The sequence below is a fragment of the Aspergillus ibericus genome (assembly GCF_003184845.1).
Source record: "Aspergillus ibericus CBS 121593 unplaced genomic scaffold BO80scaffold_27, whole genome shotgun sequence".
Taxonomy (NCBI): Eukaryota; Fungi; Ascomycota; class Eurotiomycetes; order Eurotiales; family Aspergillaceae; genus Aspergillus; species Aspergillus ibericus.
Window position 1 is genome coordinate 284502 of NW_020292125.1, and position 17758 is coordinate 302259.

Genomic DNA, 17758 nt, shown 5'->3' on the forward strand with positions numbered 1-17758 from the left:
GAACGAGTTGCAACGGAGGTCCGACGAGTGCAGCGTAGCCTGAGGCTCCTGACGGTCCACCGGGTTCGTTTGCAGCTTCAGCCGGGCTGATTGCATCCGGCCGTCGTTAGTTTCATCTCATCCCATCCATCCATCCATCCCATCTCATCTCATTTCCATCCCTTCTCCTTCTTTCATTCTTCTACGGTTCATCCCCTCACTCTCGTTATCTCACATTCCAGTCTTTCGCTCTAGTCGATCGTTTTACTCTCTTATCGTTGTTGTCGGAGATTGTTTCATATTCCCTTCGGCTCCGCCCATGCACTGCTCCTGATCTGATCCCTTGGTGAGATACCAGATACCAGATACCATCCAGACGACTCTGTCCAGTGCATGTTCTCTGCTGGAATTCTGTCATACTCTATAATATCTAATACTACTCTCCGTCTTTCATTCAATAACGCTTCTTTGTCACTTGCGACGCGATCGGACTCCTCCCATTCCCCGGTATTTGCAGCCCCTGGAGGTGCTTCGCCGTGATCAGAAAGTCTTGCCCCGCGATGACAACCGTTTTACCCACCCCGAATTCCCCTCCCGACCTATCCGGGTCCAAATCCTCCAAGTCGTCCTCCTTTCGTTCCTCCTCGCAGCACTCCGGCCCCGAGGCCATCTTCACCGATATCGCCAACTTTGAAGAGGTGGATCTCCAGGATGAGGTGCATCTGTCCTACGTGAAGGGGGCCACCCCGTACCTCCGAAATGGCGGGATCACCCGGGCATCCGCGGCCATCATGCAGAAGTCTGCCGTTGCGACCACCCGCGATCTGACGGCCACCAAGACCAGGACCATGCCGAAGCCGGTCAATGGCACCTTGGCTCAGCCGGGACGCGGGCCCAAGCACCGCACCAAGCGGGACCCTCCCAAGCAAGCCGCCCTTCAAGTGAAGGCTCCTCGTTCGCGATCGACCTCTCCTTTGCGACCGACTTCGAGTTTGGGCTCCTCGCCCTCGACCTTGTCTTTGACTCCGGTGAATACCCAAACGCTCAACCGGAAACCCTCTTGGCAGCGCCCTCGCAAAACCGTTCAAGATCTGGAGGATGAATACCATGACTCGGATGAAGAGTTACCTGAGGATGCCAGTCTGTGGAATGTTCCCATTTCTCCACGGCCCGCTCAAGATCGAGCGCCATCCCGGGCTCCCAGCCCGAATGGTCGGAGCCCGGGGCCGCGGCCTCTGCCTTTGTCGCATTCGGTTTCCAATGGCATCCCCCGGTCGCCCTCTGGTTCGCGATCTCCTACGGCCCGGACCAACCGGTCCAGCTCGACCGGGCCTGAACGCGGCCAGATCTCGCCCCGTAATCCGCGGGCCTATTCGTACAACAACATGATGTCGGATCTGTCGGAAGAGGCCAAGATTATCACAGAAGCTTTGGAATATCATGCAGATGAACGGGAGCGCAAGCGGGGCGAGCACCTGCAGAGCGGACTCTCTTCCTTGCGATCTAGTGAAGAGTCCAAGCGCGGGTCCAAAAGCACCATTGAATTGCCTCCGTTGCAGAAATCCAACATCATGATCGACCCGTTGCCTCCGAGCAAGGAGAAGGAGAAAGTTCTCACGCGGACGCGGCCCAGCTGGCTGCCGCCGAAGGATCAGAAGGAGGAGAAGCGGCACCTAAAGGAATACAAGCGCATGATGGCGCAATCACGAGAAGCAGGTATGTTTATTCTTTGGGCTGGAGGTCTTGGCTGACAACCGCAGACAAGCGCCGGGCTGCCAAGGCTGCCTCCATGAAGTGCGAAAAAGACAACACTCGCGAGACTCTGCAACAGATCTGGGATGAATATGTGTACCCGAATTGGGATAATGTGATTCATGAAACGCGCACGCGGGAGCTGTGGTGGCGCGGGGTGCCGCCTCGCATCCGGGGAGCGACCTGGCAGCGGGCCATCGGCAATGAGCTGGCTCTGTCGGAGGAAACATACAAAAAAGCCTTGCAACGGGCCAAAGATGTGCGATCCCGGGAAGACTCTGGCGAGAGCAACAAGCGAATGCGGGATTGGTTTGAGGCGATTGATTCGGACGTGTCTACGGCCTTCCCTGAGTTGAACCTCTTCCAAACCGGGGGTCCGCTGCGCGAAACCTTGATCGATGTGTTGCAGGCATACTCGATGTATCGGAGCGACGTGGGCTATGTCAGCGGCTTGCATGTGAGTACCGATTTTTATGACCTCATGACATGACTAACGTGACAGACCATTGCCGCCCTTCTTGTTTTGCAATTCCCGTCGCCCTCGTCTGCATTCCTTGCCATGGCCAATGCGCTGAACCGGGCACTGCCGGTGGCTTTCTTGACGCAGGACCGCGGGGCGATCGGTCGTACATATACCTTGGCTTCTGCGACGCTCAAATATAAGTTTCCCCGTCTGGTGACGCATCTACACGAGACGCTGCGCCTCAGCGACGAAGAGATCTGGGAACCGATGTTCCGGTCCCTGCTGACCAACGGGCTGGACTTGGAACGGCTGAGCCGGGTGTGGGACTGCTGGGTGTTTGAGGGGGATCGGGTTATGATCCGGGCGGCGGTGGCGATCCTGGGATGTTTGCAGCCGCAGTTGTTTGGTTACACGAAGCCGGATGACCCGAGTCGCAAGGCGGTGCAGGATATTCTGGGATGGGGACCGCGGCAGGGGAAAGCGCAGGAGCGAAACAGTGGGCCTGCGACAGGATTCGGAGGGATCACGTTGGGCTTGGGGGATTACTGGATGTTGGGGGGGGATGAAGACGGGTTTATGCAGATGGTGCGGGAAGCGGGCAAGGTACGGTGATGATGCTGTCTGCTGTTGCTGTCTGCTATCTGCATTGCTGTCTCTTACCGTTGCTGTCAACGGCCTCATGTTTGGTCAGGAAATCCCTCAGATAGCGGCAGCGTAGATACTACGTATATACTTGGACTAGCGGTCTGCGCAGCGCTGCATCTTTAAATTTGCATTTACTGTACATGTATTGCTGGATCACCGTGTAGCATATTGCAGATGTAAAAGATAGCGAAGGGAGCGCGAAGCAGAGAGCCACAGGGCATGAGACGGAGGGCTAATTGAATAGTTGAACAGAGCTCTCCGTTTTCCAACTCTCACACTGGACAATTACGTAAGAAGGCTCTTCTTGATTAACTATTCAGCGCCTAAGAGGAAAGCTGCACGCATAAGAGGATCGGTATTTATATTGACTGAAAGCCAGTGAGATGTGCATCAAGTAAAATACCATGACATGCTCCCTTGCAGGTTCGCCAGTTAGGCCCTTCCATTGGACTCCTGCACCAACTGAATGCGCTCACACAAACTGTCCTTTGAACAATAATTTAGTCTTTCACACATCGCCGTTCATCCTAGCGTCACCAAGTACCCCATGCTCAGTCCTTGCTATATGATGAGCTTTGCCGGATATTCCCTTTCATTGGTCTAGAAATTGCTTCTCGTGTTGTTGCTCCTTTTCAGAAATCCAGTAACTGGGCAGAGGCTCGCTCACACACATGGAGCGCTGTTAATCCAAATGACTGCCGAGAAAGCCAAAGGGTGAGCCTGATTCAAAAGTAGATGGATAATTTTGGCGGGTTAATCTTGTACGGAGGTCAGCAGATGATAACGCAACATTTCGAGGGAAGAGAAAAGCTACGATACTTTAGCCTTATTAACATACTCTTGCCGTCCGTGAGTTGGCAAGCATCGCGCTTCGTGGCTTGGTTTCTGACTGAAACCGACCCACGGGTTTGTTGGCTAAGACCTAATGAGCTGGGTCCTTGGCTGGCTCAGATGGAAAAACTTGACGCAGCATTCCATGGGACTAGTCCAAGGGAGGTGACGTCGAAATCCGATTGCGACGGAACCGATACGCGGGGTAAGCTCACACATCTTATGTGAGTGGGAATCAATGTAATCCAGTCTCCGATTGCGCCATCTCATTTATTCCGTTCTCAACTGTATACATCCGGTACAAGATTGGCAAATGGAACGAGGACGCGATAAAGAATTGTCTTCCCAGGTTAGAGCAAACCTACTTACATAGTATGGCCTACCGGACTGATCGGTTGTTAGACTTCGTCTGAAGATGAGAAACGCCCCCCAACTTCCTATAGCAAACAGCCCCATGGCGGAGGATTACTCGGGCGACAGTCTAGGGTATGTTTGCGATGAGCTGACACAAAGGCCGCTACTGATGAGCACCAGGAACGAAGATACTTCGACTCAGGTGATTTGGCCCTCTCCGCAGCGGATAGAGTAACCGATAATGGTGAAATTAAAACTGGCGCGGCCCATCCTATGCGTGACAGCATTTCGCGTCCTTATGCTCCGGTTCCAATCAATAGCAATGTTCAAAATGATGCCAACAGGGACTTTAGTGGCATGAAATCCCCAATCCCGGAAATGGTAGATAGTCCTCTTCACCAGCAAAACCAAAAGGGGGCTAAGAATATGCGGGAAAAAGAGGACAATGTTTAGGGGGACATTGTCACAATGCATTCTTATGACACAGAAAAGCCTCGTGACATTCGGGTATCCATTTCAGATTGATGTAGGTCGATGCACTGTATAAGGCGAGAGACTGTGAAATTCAACATTCCGATTTTCTGAAGCATGTTACGGTGTACAGCTTTGATCTGCTAATTTCCTTTCGCCATCAGCTTTTATACTGATCAGGACACTTAACATGTTCTCATAGACTAGCATTGTGGTCACCGAGGCCGGTACAGCACGTATCATGCTAGCGCCCAAGCCAGCATAGAAAGCTTTCCATCCCTCCGTCTTCCAAATATTATAAACAATTTCTTGTATGCCTCGCGATGCGATGATGGTTGATTTGAGTCTCTGTTAGGTCTGAAGTCGCGTTCGAATGACCTCGTGAGGGTAAGTGGAAGCAGTAGAAATTATCTTGCTCATAGATCCTGCAGCAAGAACACCTAAAAGGGTATGGGAGGGCTTCCGGTCATATTCGCCTAATCCCGAGCCTGTGAGCTTCCGCTTTAAGGCCTCGTAGAGGGGAAATTGGATTGCAAGGTGCGACACGCCCATAAAGAGCTGGGGTCAAGCCGGAGTAGAAAGCTGGAATGCTTTCATTGCAATAGATTTGCCGAGCCGCATCATAAGCTGAGCTGTATTGCCACAACGGCCTCGAATATGCTTGACTGGAAACGCCGCTCTGTGATATGAGCCTGGCTCTGACCACCTGAATCGGGTTTGTAGTGACTATGGAACAAGTCCCTGCTGTTAGAGACGACATGAGCGATGTTACTGATTGGCTTTTAAAGTCTGCGTACATTATTTAGCCATCAACATATCAGAGCACCCGACAAATCGATCTGGGTAGAGAAACCAAAATAATCATGGAACATTTCATAGCATCGATGAGGTGGGCGCATTTAGCGCTTACAGAGAACGAATCCTAGCCTCGCTGTCATGCACGCGTTTTTAAGCCTTGTTGCACGTTGCACGTATTACTTCGTGGATTCTGTGACCAACCTGATTCGAATTAGTTCTGTGGCTTACTCCCAGTGGTGGTGGTGTAATGGTAAGTATTCCGAGATAAGTTCCAAAGTAATACCAGATTTGTTCACCTTGCTTTTTGGAGGTGGTGGGTTTGACTCTTATTGCTGGTATCATAGTTACCACAACAATGGAATTCGTTTCCACAATAGTACCTAACCTTCCCTTTTATGGCAAGGTGGTGAGAAAGAGAAACAGTTACAGGCCTTGGTGAGGCTCCAGATTTGTCGGGAAAGAAATAGCTTACAGCAAAGACATGTATCGAGAGAGATCGCTATATAGTGAATACCTGCATTCGCCCAAGGAGTTGGATTCTAAACCATAAACCACTAGGCTAGGTGCGAATTCGTATTTTAGTCTAGTGGGGGAAACCAACACAAGGCGGATGGGTCAGCGTATGAATATACTACTACTTATCTGTGGCTCCGCCGCCGCCAACTTACACGGAATATTGTGGCCTTCGGCCCAGAACTGTGTCTTTTAACGTACTGAGATTTAGAGGCCCTCGGCATTTCTTTTGCCGATGACAATCTGGCAGACTATTCATAAAGGACTTCAAGTTATAAAGGCAGCTACTGTATAAACAATGATCCTGTATTTACTTGAGAATTTTTCAATTAATCACATTACTACTAGTTTATATTATTCATTCATGCGCAGGCGTGCAATTCGTCTCACCTTTAACATGCATGGTTTACCTGGCGTATTGCCCCTTGCAAATACAGCTGCTACATGTCCAATACTTTGGAACAAGAGTGCAAGTTGTAAACACTATTATTGGCACTCTATTATTTAAGACCTACCATTCCTCTATCATCTTTAAAGCCCTACTATTTTTAAAAACCTATCATCTTTGCACACCTATCATTTCTGAACCCCCATTAGTTTTAATTAGCCATATTTATTGTTCAGTCTATTAATCTGATTGTGGGATTTTTTTTTAGGCTGTTACGCTATTAAAACTTATATTCTGACTTATTTTTTATAACTAGCCGAGAATGGCTACTCCTTAAGAGTAAAGAGTCCCCCGCAGTAGTTATCTTATAAATGATAATCCTGTTTTCTTCCCTTCTATCTATTAATATTTTTTAGCTATTTCTTCTTCTTATAATCTCTACCTGCTATTGTTGCCAGTTACTTCATGATCTTATCTTCTTCTGGTCTCTCTTTCCAGTAGACTAGTCGCTTGACTCTCTTCCTTGAGCTATAGCCCGCTGTCCACTATATTATAACATTGGCTATAGCAGTGATAACGACGGAATTGATAGTAGTATATCTTTCCGCTTAGACTTGGACAACGCTGTCGGTGTGGATTTTCCGATTGATACCACTGATGTTATAACTCCGACTTGCCTCTACGGCGAGTGGGTGGAGATAGGGGTCGATCCTGTCGGAACTGCTCTAGGCAACGGCCTACGGGAAGAAAGTCTCACGGGAGTGAGAAAGGATCTCCTTCTCCAAGCTGCATAAACATGGACTCAGGCTGCAGCTCTAAAGGCGGTGGTATTACTTTACACCAGCCGTGCCCGATACCCTGTGCTCTCAGAACAATATTGATTATCATCATCTACTCCATAAGCGGAACATGGCCAACGCGCACTATATATCATCAAAGTGGTTTCAGAGCGCATGTTCTTCACGCTGATTACGTCGTACGAATTTGGATAGACGATTGACGAGGTCGTTGGCTTAACGTGGACGCTAGGTAGCAGTCTTACGCTTGTGCCGGTCGCGCGACCAGCATCCTAAGAATATGTGGGCCGGGCGTAGAGGGTCTGGCTTACTTGGTACTAAGTCACAGGACCTACGTATCGCGCTGAACGATATAGTTCGTCAGCACCCAAGTCTAGAACACCAGTTTTTTGTTCCGATGTGGCTGGTCTGTATGGTCTCAGGACACTAATCGCACGACTGGCACAAGCGTAGGACCGCTAACTGGCGTCCACGCTAGGCCGACGATCTGGTTGGTCGTCCACCCAGCCACTTATGGCTGGCGACATACACAAAGCAGCTCGGGCTCGGAAACGATGAGAAGTTCAATACGTACGTGATAAGATATATGCACAGTCACGTGGCCTGTGTATATCTTCCTAACGGACCGATCAATAAACCCCGAAAAAGCCGAGGGAAGAAGGCCCTGGGGAGAAGCATCCCTGAGGTGGAAATTTCCTGAGGGAAAGAAGGTCCTAGGGGGAAAATGTCCGTGTGGGAAAGGACCCTAATGAGTACCGGCGGAGTTACGGGTGGAAATGCGGCCGTTTATGGCCTCAATAGCGGTCATTTTCGGCGTCGATTTCTCAGGTCCTCATATTCTATATGTAATCTACAGATGGCATGGATACAACCAGTATAACTCTTGGTGACTGCAGCTGACCAGAAACCGTCACCAGTCGTCTGACATGCTAATCTTCAGATGGATTAGTGGACTATACAGTGACTGGTGATTCGTTCAGAGTGCTGGACAATTGCCTCATACATATGACAGTATATGATCCCACCACACCCCACCACCCATTGATCTCAAGATACAATTCGAATACTAAAAATCCATCATGCCGTGTCTTAAACTGCCAATGCTTCTTCCCCGGTGGAATCATCATGATGCTGACTCGGTGTCGGAGTATAGTCCGTTGCTTCAACATCAGCCACGTTCACAACCACAACCCCAACCCCAAGCACAGAAACAAGAAACACAAACCCTCAAATCGAAATACGGCACCTGCACATCGATCCTCCACTACGGCACGCACAGTTCCGTCCGTCTCTACTCCAATACCAACAACAATACCAACCCTAAGAATAAGGATAAACAAACCCTCCACGTCATCAAAACCCTCCGCCCAAGCAGCAGCAGTAACACCATCACCAGCACGCAACAAACCCTAAAAAACACCCTCGAATGCCTCCTCTCCTCGACCCTCTCGCACCCCCACCTCCTCCGCACGATCGATATTCTCCCCAACTCGCAACTGGAAACCTGTCTCGTGAGTGAATATTGTCCGCTCGGCGACTTAGGAGCATATATCTCCTCCATACCCTCCTCGTCTTCGCCCAGTAGAGGGGGGAAAGAAAGAAGAGGGAGGAATCAAGGTCTAGAGATACAAGAAGCGAATATCATCTTCGCGCAACTCCTCAGCGCGATTGCGTACTTGCATTCAATGGGGGTCGCGCATGGGGGGGTTTGTGTGGAGAATGTGTTGCTTACATGGCTCCCTTCCCCATCCTCATCCTCATCCCCAGTGAATCATGGAAAAGAAACTAGGAATAGGAATAGGAAGGGAGGGATCTGCATCAAACTAACTGACCTCGGACACGCTACGGTTCTCGACAACCACCCGGTGTCTCCCCCTAGCCCAGGAACATACACATCGTGGATGGAGAAGTGGGCGGAGAGGGATGTGTATTCCCTTTGTCTTGGGGTATCGGTTGGTGTTGAGGGGCTGGAGCGGTTGTCTTCCGCATCTACCTCTTCTCCCTCTTCGTTATCTTCATCAGGCCCAAGTTCCAGTCTACATATAATCCCGAAGAGGGGGAAGATGGGACCCTACGCGTCCCCTGAAACCATCCCCTGCCCCACTACCAACACTCAATATCCATATTATAAAGGTGGGTATGACCCCCGAGCATCAGACGTCTGGGCCGCGGGAATCATCTACCTGATTATGCGAATGGGACGAATTCTCTGGACCTGTGCGGATGAGGAAGATACCCGGTATGAGGAGTATTTAATTGGGAGGCGGAGATGTGAGGGGTTTCAGGGGGTGGAGGGGTTAGGATCGGTTAGTATTTTTCTTCTTTTTTTTTTATATGTTTCTGAGATGGGTGGGGATTGTGCTAATGGATAGGGATAGATGCAATGTCGGAATGTCATCTACGCGATGCTGGATCCTGATCCGCGGAGGAGGATCCGGGCGAGCGAGGTGGTGAGGTCGGAGTGGTTGTTTGGGTATTATTCTTAAACAGTCCTTTTCCATTATCAATCCATTCCATATCATATATCATCCTCCACATTTCCATCTCCACTTCAACATACACCCCCGAGGGGGGGTATCAAACCGTCCCCGCCCGCAACACATACCCCCCATCCACCACAACCGTCTGCCCATTCAAATACTGATTCGTCACCGCAAACAACACCGCCCCCGCCATATCCTCCTCCTTCCCCGGCCGATCCGCCGGAACCTTCCCCTCATACTTCCCCTTCTCCAACCGACTCTTCTGTCCCTCATCACTCTCCCCCGCCGTCATCTCACTGGGAAACACCCCCGGAGCGATATTATTCACGCGAATCCGCAACCCACTCTCCGCTACCTCATGGGCCAACATCTTGGTCAGATGGATGGCCGCCGCTTTACTCGCGTTGTAGGCGAAATGGTGCTGTGAGACTTTGACGATGCCGGAGATGGAGGTGATGTTAATCACGGTACTACTCCATCCCCGTTCCCTCTCCGCCGCTTTCTGCAGAAGGGGTAAAAACGCCGTGGTGGTGAAATACAATTGCATGGCATTCGTCCGGTAGACATCTTCCCATTCCTTCATCGGGGTGGCATCGTCAAAGAGACTCTTCTGTAATTCTCCCGGCTGGTTGGGGCTCGTATCATCCGTCGAGGAACTAATCCCCGCGTTGTTGATCAAGATATCCAGATGGGATTCTCGCTTCGAGATCTCATCCACGAGTTGACTGATGGACTCTTTGGATGTAATGTCCGATGGAATGGGGATGATTTCGCCGGGAATGTTGGACGAGTAGAGGGATGCCACTCGGTGTAGTTTTTCGGGGGTTCGGCCGGTGATGTATACTTTTGCGCCGTTGGTGGCGAGCGCTTGCGTCGCCATGAGCCCGATGCCGGAGCCGGAGCCGGTTATTAGGGCCACTATATTTCTTCTTCGTTAGTTGGGGTTGGGGGGGTAGGGGGGAGGGTTAGGGTATGCACCTTTTCCTTTGACGTTGAAGAGATTCTCCAGCTTGAAGTTGGCGTTACTTGCAGCCATTTTGGATGGTTGATTGGGAGGTTTTGGTGGGGGGTATTGGGATGGGGTGGAGAAGTGTGCTGGGTAGATTGGTTTTGGTATAATTGAACGGCAGTGACGAGTGGGAATGGATGTGGGAATTAATCGGCGCAACATGATGTGATGATTTTTATGGTTGGTATCGGGTTATTTGTAGTACACAGTACTGGTGGTGGTGACGATGTTCATCAGTATGACGTGTGACGTGACAGTGACTATGAAGTAATGGTGACAGCGGGTGCCGATTACTTACAGAGATTATAGTACTACTACGTATGTAGTATGACTATGTATGTAGATAACTATGTATGTAGATAACTATGTATGTAGATATGTATGTATGTAGTACTGTGGCGACTACAGTCTAGCCTTCATCTCCAATGGCACAACCTCAACCATCATCTTTCCCGTATTCACCCCCTGGTACAAATTCACCAGACTCTGCGGCGCCGACTCTAATCCCCCCCGGACGATATGCTCCTTGCGCTGCAACTTTCCCTGCGTCAACCACGTCCCCAGCTGCTGCAACGCCTCTGGATACTGCTTAGCATAGTCGAACACGATATATCCCTGCATCTTGACCCGTTGCGACTACACTCATTAGCATCATCCCTTCTGGCAGAGGTATCCTTGCACGGTAACTTGCACGGTATACTTACAATAACCTGCATAATGTTGGATGGCCCTCGCGGCTTCGCCACATTGTACTGGCTGATGGCACCACAGATCACAAAGCGAGCAAACTGCGCAGCCCGGCCCAAGCACGCATCCAGAATCTCGCCTCCCACATTGTCGAAAAACACATCAATATATTCCGGCGTCGCCTCCTTCAGCTGCTTCATCCAATCCTTATCCTTGTAGTTGATGGCCACGTCAAAGCCCAGTTCCTTCCGCAGAAACTCGCACTTGTCGGCACTGCCGGCAATGCCAATCACCCGCTTTGCTCCCTGGATCTTCGCAATCTGTCCGGCTACCATGCCCGTCGCACCCGCGGCCCCCGAGACCACCACGGTATCGCCCGGCTTCGGCTGACCCACCTCCATCATGCCAAAGTAGGCCGTCAATCCTGTCATGCCCAGCACGGACATGGCGTCCGTGGGCTTGCAGCCGGGGGGCACCGAGATCTTCTGGGCCTCCTTAGGTCCCAAGACGGCATACTCCTGCCAGCCCGAGGAGGCCACCACCCAGTCGCCCACCTGGTATTGCGAGGTCAGACTACTGCCGACGCTCACGACCTGGGCGATGCTCTGCCCCCGCATGACACTGCCGCGCTCGACGGGCGCAATGTAGGACCGTTTGGCCGTCAGCCACTGCCGCATGGCGGGCTCCAGCGCCAGATAGTGAATCCGGACAAGCACCTTGTCAGCAGGCACATCCTCGGACAGAGTGGTGCTGTTGAGCTGAAAGGTACCGCCCGTGAGAGACGGGTCGATGGCCGCAGTGGGCGCATTCACATAGATGAGCTGTCGATTTGTGATAGTCATGTTGTTGATGAAAAGGGGTAGACAGTAAGATCAGAGGGAATTCGCATATTTGGGGGAGAAACAACCTCGGCTCCCGAAACGAACTAGGCCGTCACTCTGTTTGTAGTAACTCCTCCGGCGTCTAGTCTGTTCCGAGGATGATTAGTCGGACCCTTCCACCGCATCCCCATCAATACACAGTGCGGAGTACTCCGTAGCATAATATCGTGCATCATGCCCCTCCTTGATGCTCATCGCGATGCTGTCATGACATCACCACCTTATCGATAAGCCCACGTGACTATACAGAAGCCATCACCACCATCACCACCACCACCACCATCAGCATACCATCACCATCACCATAGCCAGTAGTGTCCAGATGTACCGGAACCCTTCCACGGTATCGAGGTCGATCAACGGACAATGGCAGTGCGATTGCCTCATCTTGACGTCACCGATGATGTCGACCCAGCATTGTCTCAACACATCCCAGCACGTACATAAGCATCAGATCGAGCTGTGGACCCCACATTATAACCTCAGATCCAAACATCCCATTTTAAATAACACAGTAGCCGAGTCATCATGAGCAGCACACAACCTCCTTATTCTTCCACCTTCGGGCAGCCCAACCAGAATCCCAGCGCAACCACTGCGACCGGCATCACCAGCACCGGCCAGCCAAATACCGGCCCTGCACGCACCACCGCGGGACCACATCAGTCGGATCTCGCCAACAAGGCCGATCCCCGTGTGGACAGTGATCTGAACAATCGCGCTCAGTACGCCCCCGGCACCACCACCACCGGAAACGTGCACCCCCAGGCTACCCAGGGCGTATCCAATCCCCAGAGCTCTACCGCTGGCCCGCACAAGTCTTCTATCCTTAACAAGCTAGACCCTCGTGTCAACAGCAAGACCGGCGAGATGTCGTCCAAGTCCACCAACCAGGCCGGCACCGGAGCCATGCGCGAGCCGACCGATACGACCGGAGCCGCTTATCAACAACCTACCACCGCGGGCACCGGCGCGGCTGGCTACAACACCACCCCCGTCTCCGGATCGCAAACCACCAGCGGAGTCGGATATCAGCCTACTGCATCATCCGGCAGCACTTATACGACTCCAGGAACCGGCTCCAAGTCCGCCCAAGCAGGAGAAAGTTTCGGCCAAGGGGTGAAGTCAGCGGCGGCGGGGATTCACGTAAGTCGCAAGTCTAGATCCGGATCCGTCGCGGCGCGGATGATCCGGCACTAAGGACGGGCTGATGCTGACCTGAAACAGGGAGCGGGGGAATCGCTGCGAGGCGGGCTGAACGCGGCCGTCGACAAGGCGTTTGGACACGATGAAGGGGTGGCCAGAAACGCGGCCATTGCTCAAGGAGGAGAGCAGGAGATTCAGTCGGGGAACTTTAGGACGCAGCGGTGATATTTTTATTATGAACCAGCTTTGATGATATGAGTATGAGTCACGCTAGTAGTTAATGGATCTTTGCTTATGTGTATGCGTGTATGCCGGATGGAGTACGGAGTATGACGCGGAATCGTTCGGAGCCTCGGATAGCTAGAAGGCTCTAAATTAGCACGCAGCAGACGCGATCAGTGGACGGAGCTGGAGTGGGACTTGCAGCGGAGACATGGTCAGTTAGCTTTGGTTTGTTGTGTACTACACAGTATTGGTCAAGTCTGTTGCGTCTGTACTGTTGGAAGGTCAGTGGCAAGCTCCTGAGGCATCACGATTGGCTGTCAGGTGACAAGAGGGGCTCCTTATCCAACCTGCTTTTTGTCGCCATTGGTTTAGCTGCTCGAATGGCCACCATCCGATCGATGCAAGCAATGACGATATGCTCGATCATGATGTGTCTGTCGTTCGATGGCTTGCCATGATCTCATCTGCTACATAGTATGTATGTACAGACTGAACCATGGACCGTGGTCGTTCCACGGATGATCTCCGAGACTCAATCCACCTTGATCAACTTCCATCACACAATTCTATTTCAATCACAGACAGGATCAGGCTGCTCCAGCTCACCAAGCTGCTGGAAGGCGTAACACTTAACCTCCAGCCAAGCATCCCACTAACGCTCAGCTAACTATCCGGCACTATCCATGGTCGGAACCCAAGAATAGCCCGCCGTGAGACAACTGCCTCGTTCCCGACCTTCGCAACTCATCCTCTTCCTGACAGGAAGCTTCTTCCGGAACACCCGGAGGCTGTGCGGTGGAACCCGTTTTGACTTTTCGGGCCTCTGGCGTTCCCCTGCTCGTCTCTCCTTATTTCTTCTGCCTTTTCCTCCTCCGATTGTACCTGTCGATTTCCATGATTTCTTCTTCGGCTCCGTCTTGGCCCCCATGGAGCCCCTCTTCAGGAAAGACTAACGCGAATACGATGCTCCATCTCGTCGAACCGTTAGTTTAGTGCCTGCTCCAGAATCCATCAATCCACTCTGGCATGTGATGGATCCAAATCGATTGTCTCAGCCTTCTTCCAATTTTTATCTATTCTTATCCTCCCTCATCACTCCATTTTGAACCTCCCCTGTATGGGTCCCTTTATAATCCCTGCCCGCTCCCCTCTCCGTCATCCCAACCATGGCTATTTCGACTCGTCCGGCTGGGATCAACGGTCAGGTCCCCGCCGTATCTTCTCCCACCCTCACCACCCATTCGAGTTCCGACAGTGAGGGACCAATTGGGCCGGACGCCGCCCGGGAGGATGAAGCCAACGAGGTCATCGGGGTCAGTATCAGTCGCAGCCAGAGCCGAATGAAGGCGCGTCTCACGCCCGCCGAAGAGAAAAGTCGGGTGATGGAACGCCAGGGCGGCTACTTTGAGCCCATTCCCGACACGCCGGACGCGGAGGGTCTCTTTGCCTCTGACATTACCGATGAACCCGAGTCGTTGCCCGAGGCTTCCAAGCCCGCTGTCAACCGGGCGCCTCCATCGGACCTCGTGGCACCACAGCGTGACAGCGCACGAACACCCAAGGAGGGCCAGCGATCCAGTTTCACCCGGTCGATCTTGACCGGGCTCCCCTTGCGACCCCGGGCATGGTCGGGCGACTCCTTGACCAACCTCCGACTCAAGAAGTTCCTGCCAGACCTGTTGACTAAGCGGTCCTCCCTCTCCTTCCGACCCAGCTCATCGGCCCAGGTTCGGGCCCGCAGTCAAACCCTGAAACCCGCCTCGAAGCTGGCGCTGGATCAGGGCAAGGAGGATGCGGCGTCGCTGTCCCGGCGCAAGTCGTTTTCCGACCCCGAATCCAGCCGAGATAGCCCCGAGGAGCAAATCTCCGATCTGGAGCCTCTCGGCGGCGCAACGACCGCCAGACATTCCTATGCGCGGAGACCCAGTGCAACCGGGCCAGCAGTGCCGGCCATGCTACGAAGATCGTCATCAGATCAGTCGCTCTACTTGAGAGCCTCGTCCACCGCATCGTCGCTGGACCAGCGGCCTCGTTACGAACATATCCATTCGCAAGTCAACAGCCGGTTCAAGGCGATCAAGGACAGTCTGCAGGATTCCAGCAGTCGGCTGCTCAGCATGCCCACGCTGCACTTGCAGGACCTGCGGAGTGATTGGGGCTACAAGCCGTTTCTCTCCGATGTCGCCCATCGCAAAGGGCACGCCTACTCCACGCCGGAGCAGCCGCTCGCCGCCCGAGAGATGCCGAGCGATGATCCATCGCAGCTGCGAACCCGCTCGCCGCGGACCAGCATCAGTACCCAGTACCCGATGCTAACGGAAGCCATGGCAGAAATGACCGGCGATGTAGTTATCCTCGGAGGTTACCGGGGGTCGGTCTTGCGGTCTGCCAAACCGCCGCAGCGCCAGCTGTGGGTTCCGATGAAAGTTGGCTTGAATCTTCGCAAGGTGGATCTCGAGGTGGGTCTGAACCCGGAAGACGAGGAGCGGATGGAGGAGACGATCATTCCCTCCGGCGTTTTGTCTCATGTCGGCCCGGTCGACATCTGTCGTCGTCTGATGAAGCGCCTGCAAAAGTGTCCGAACGCCGTCAGCGGGGATCTCCGGGTGTGGGACTATGGCTATGACTGGCGGTTGAGCCCGCATCTGCTGGCGAAGCGGCTGGTGAAATTCCTCGAGGGGTTGCCCTGTAACTCTCCCGATACGCCCCCGGAAAAGCGAGGAGCCTACGTGGTGGCCCACAGTCTGGGTGGCCTCATCACCCGGCATGCCGTCAATCAGCGGCCAGAACTCTTCGCGGGTGTTCTCTATGCCGGTGTCCCGCAACACTGTGTCAATATCCTGGGGCCCCTGCGCAATGGCGATGACGTGCTGCTCAGCTCCCGCGTGCTCACCGCACAGGTGAACTTTACCTTCCGTACCAGCTTTGCTCTCCTGCCCGAGGACGGCCACTGCTTCATCAACAAACGGACCAAGGAAGAATACCCGGTGGACTTCTTCTCCGCGGAGGCGTGGGACGAGCACCGACTCTCCCCCTGTATCAATCCCGCTCTTCCGGTTGGGAACAGCCGAGGCTTTGTGGACAATTTCCCTCTGCTCGGGAAGCGCATTTCCACGGTTTTAGGCAGCAAGGATAGTCTATCGTCATCGGACGATACCAATGGCGAGCAAACGGCACAGAACCCCCAGGAAGCGGCGAACCCGCCCTCGGAGGCGACCAGCAAACCAGCGCCGGTGGCTCCCCCGCATCTGGAGGGCGCGATAGGACCGACTCCCAATTTCCGCGGCTCGGCCAACACCAAAGCGACAACCGCCACAACGATCCCCCGCGCAACCGCCTTGACGTACCTCGAACGTACTCTGAAAGAAGTCAAGCAGTTCAAGCAAGAGCTTGCATTTGATGCCTCCCGCCAGTCGCACAACGAATACCCGCCTTTTGCCGTGCTGTACGGCAAGTCCGTGCCCACCGTGTATGGGGCTCGCGTCGAGTCGCGCGAGCGCATCAAGCATCAAGACGCGTACGACGATCTGGCCTTTGCCGCCGGTGATGGCGTCTGTCTTGCCTCTGCGGCCATGCTGCCCCCGGGATACCGCATCATCAAGGGCGGTCTGGTGAAGAGCGATCGCGGACACGTCGGACTTCTCGGCGACCTGGAAGGTGTGGGCCAGTGTCTGTTGGCTTTGGTTCGGGGCCGACAAGAGGGCGTTGGACTGGGTGGGAACCACCCGTCGTCATGAATCAACATCTCCCCTTCCCTCCTCTCCCCTCCTATACATATCGTCATTCTTATTCCCCTCATGCATAGAAACGATACCCATACTATATATCCTGTTCGCACTGCATCTGTTTATGACGACCATGAATGAATAATGAAGAGTATTCATCTGATCAGCTGTCTTTTCGATGCCCATACGCATATCATTACATTGCATTACAATATACATTACAATATACACAATATATATCAGAATAAAGAGTATAAACAAAGATGTCTACATTATACCCCTTTATCCTCCGTACCCTCGATATAATAACCATGAGTTTTCCCACAACAAATATATATCCGATCCGATACCATGCACCTATCGACCTAAACCCTCAAACAGAGTATACTACATTAAAGTCCATTTCTCTTTCTCTTCCTCTTCCTATTTCTATCTTCCCTCCGAAGTTCCCTCCTCCCTCTTGCTTTTCTATTAATTCCGAGGGTGCTCGGAACCGAAGTACTTGAAAAAAAAAAAAAAAAAAAAAAAAAAAAAAAAAAAAAAAAAAAAAAAAAAAAAAAAAAAAAAAAAAAAAAAAAAGTAGTACATAGTACCACCACACGAAGGATCAC

The 17758-nt window shown here is 52.4% G+C and overlaps 9 protein-coding genes across 9 annotated transcripts; 6 read left to right on the plus strand and 3 right to left on the minus strand.

Annotated features, from left to right (window-relative positions):
* Positions 1–126: 126 nt before the first annotated feature.
* On the plus strand, positions 127–3070 carry BO80DRAFT_426346 (putative TBC domain protein). The gene is made up of 3 exons (XM_025719742.1): positions 127–1695; positions 1740–2188; positions 2234–3070. The coding sequence occupies exons 1-3, from the start codon at positions 540–542 to the stop codon at positions 2804–2806; spliced, it is 2178 nt and encodes a 725-aa protein (XP_025573994.1). The 5' UTR covers positions 127–539; the 3' UTR covers positions 2807–3070.
* A 672-nt stretch (positions 3071–3742) lies between these two features.
* BO80DRAFT_426347 (uncharacterized protein) lies at positions 3743–4748 on the plus strand. Its single transcript, XM_025719743.1, has 3 exons — positions 3743–4019; positions 4073–4156; positions 4205–4748. The coding sequence occupies exons 1-3, from the start codon at positions 3984–3986 to the stop codon at positions 4475–4477; spliced, it is 393 nt and encodes a 130-aa protein (XP_025573995.1). The 5' UTR covers positions 3743–3983; the 3' UTR covers positions 4478–4748.
* Positions 4749–4763: 15 nt separating this feature from the next.
* BO80DRAFT_426348 (uncharacterized protein) lies at positions 4764–5376 on the minus strand. The gene is made up of 2 exons (XM_025719744.1): positions 5293–5376; positions 4764–5221 (listed from the first exon to the last, which is right to left on the minus strand). Exon 2 carries the CDS (start codon positions 5045–5047, stop codon positions 4847–4849), a length of 201 nt encoding a protein of 66 aa, XP_025573996.1. The 5' UTR covers positions 5048–5221; positions 5293–5376; the 3' UTR covers positions 4764–4846.
* Positions 5377–6659: 1283 nt separating this feature from the next.
* BO80DRAFT_456372 (uncharacterized protein) lies at positions 6660–6988 on the plus strand (the record flags this gene model as incomplete). The annotated part of the gene is made up of 2 exons (XM_025722163.1): positions 6660–6678; positions 6729–6988. The coding sequence occupies 2 exons, from the start codon at positions 6660–6662 to the stop codon at positions 6986–6988; spliced, it is 279 nt and encodes a 92-aa protein (XP_025573997.1).
* Positions 6989–8070: 1082 nt separating this feature from the next.
* On the plus strand, positions 8071–9477 carry BO80DRAFT_456373 (kinase-like protein; the record flags this gene model as incomplete). The annotated part of the gene is made up of 3 exons (XM_025722164.1): positions 8071–8697; positions 8797–9297; positions 9370–9477. 3 exons carry the CDS (start codon positions 8071–8073, stop codon positions 9475–9477), a joined length of 1236 nt encoding a protein of 411 aa, XP_025573998.1.
* A 10-nt stretch (positions 9478–9487) lies between these two features.
* BO80DRAFT_426350 (SDR family NAD(P)-dependent oxidoreductase) lies at positions 9488–10637 on the minus strand. The gene is made up of 2 exons (XM_025719745.1): positions 10453–10637; positions 9488–10392 (listed from the first exon to the last, which is right to left on the minus strand). The coding sequence occupies exons 1-2, from the start codon at positions 10508–10510 to the stop codon at positions 9569–9571; spliced, it is 882 nt and encodes a 293-aa protein (XP_025573999.1). The 5' UTR covers positions 10511–10637; the 3' UTR covers positions 9488–9568.
* Positions 10638–10885: 248 nt separating this feature from the next.
* BO80DRAFT_456375 (NADP-dependent oxidoreductase) lies at positions 10886–12012 on the minus strand (the record flags this gene model as incomplete). Its single annotated transcript, XM_025722165.1, has 2 exons — positions 10886–11119; positions 11188–12012. The coding sequence occupies 2 exons, from the start codon at positions 12010–12012 to the stop codon at positions 10886–10888; spliced, it is 1059 nt and encodes a 352-aa protein (XP_025574000.1).
* Positions 12013–12372: 360 nt separating this feature from the next.
* On the plus strand, positions 12373–13493 carry dprC. Its single transcript, XM_025724369.1, has 2 exons — positions 12373–13197; positions 13279–13493. The coding sequence occupies exons 1-2, from the start codon at positions 12580–12582 to the stop codon at positions 13420–13422; spliced, it is 762 nt and encodes a 253-aa protein (XP_025574001.1). The 5' UTR covers positions 12373–12579; the 3' UTR covers positions 13423–13493.
* A 976-nt stretch (positions 13494–14469) lies between these two features.
* Positions 14470–17242, plus strand: BO80DRAFT_120996 (uncharacterized protein). Its single transcript, XM_025713489.1, has one exon. It carries the CDS (start codon positions 14589–14591, stop codon positions 17157–17159), a length of 2571 nt encoding a protein of 856 aa, XP_025574002.1. The 5' UTR covers positions 14470–14588; the 3' UTR covers positions 17160–17242.
* The last annotated feature ends 516 nt before the right edge of the window (positions 17243–17758 follow it).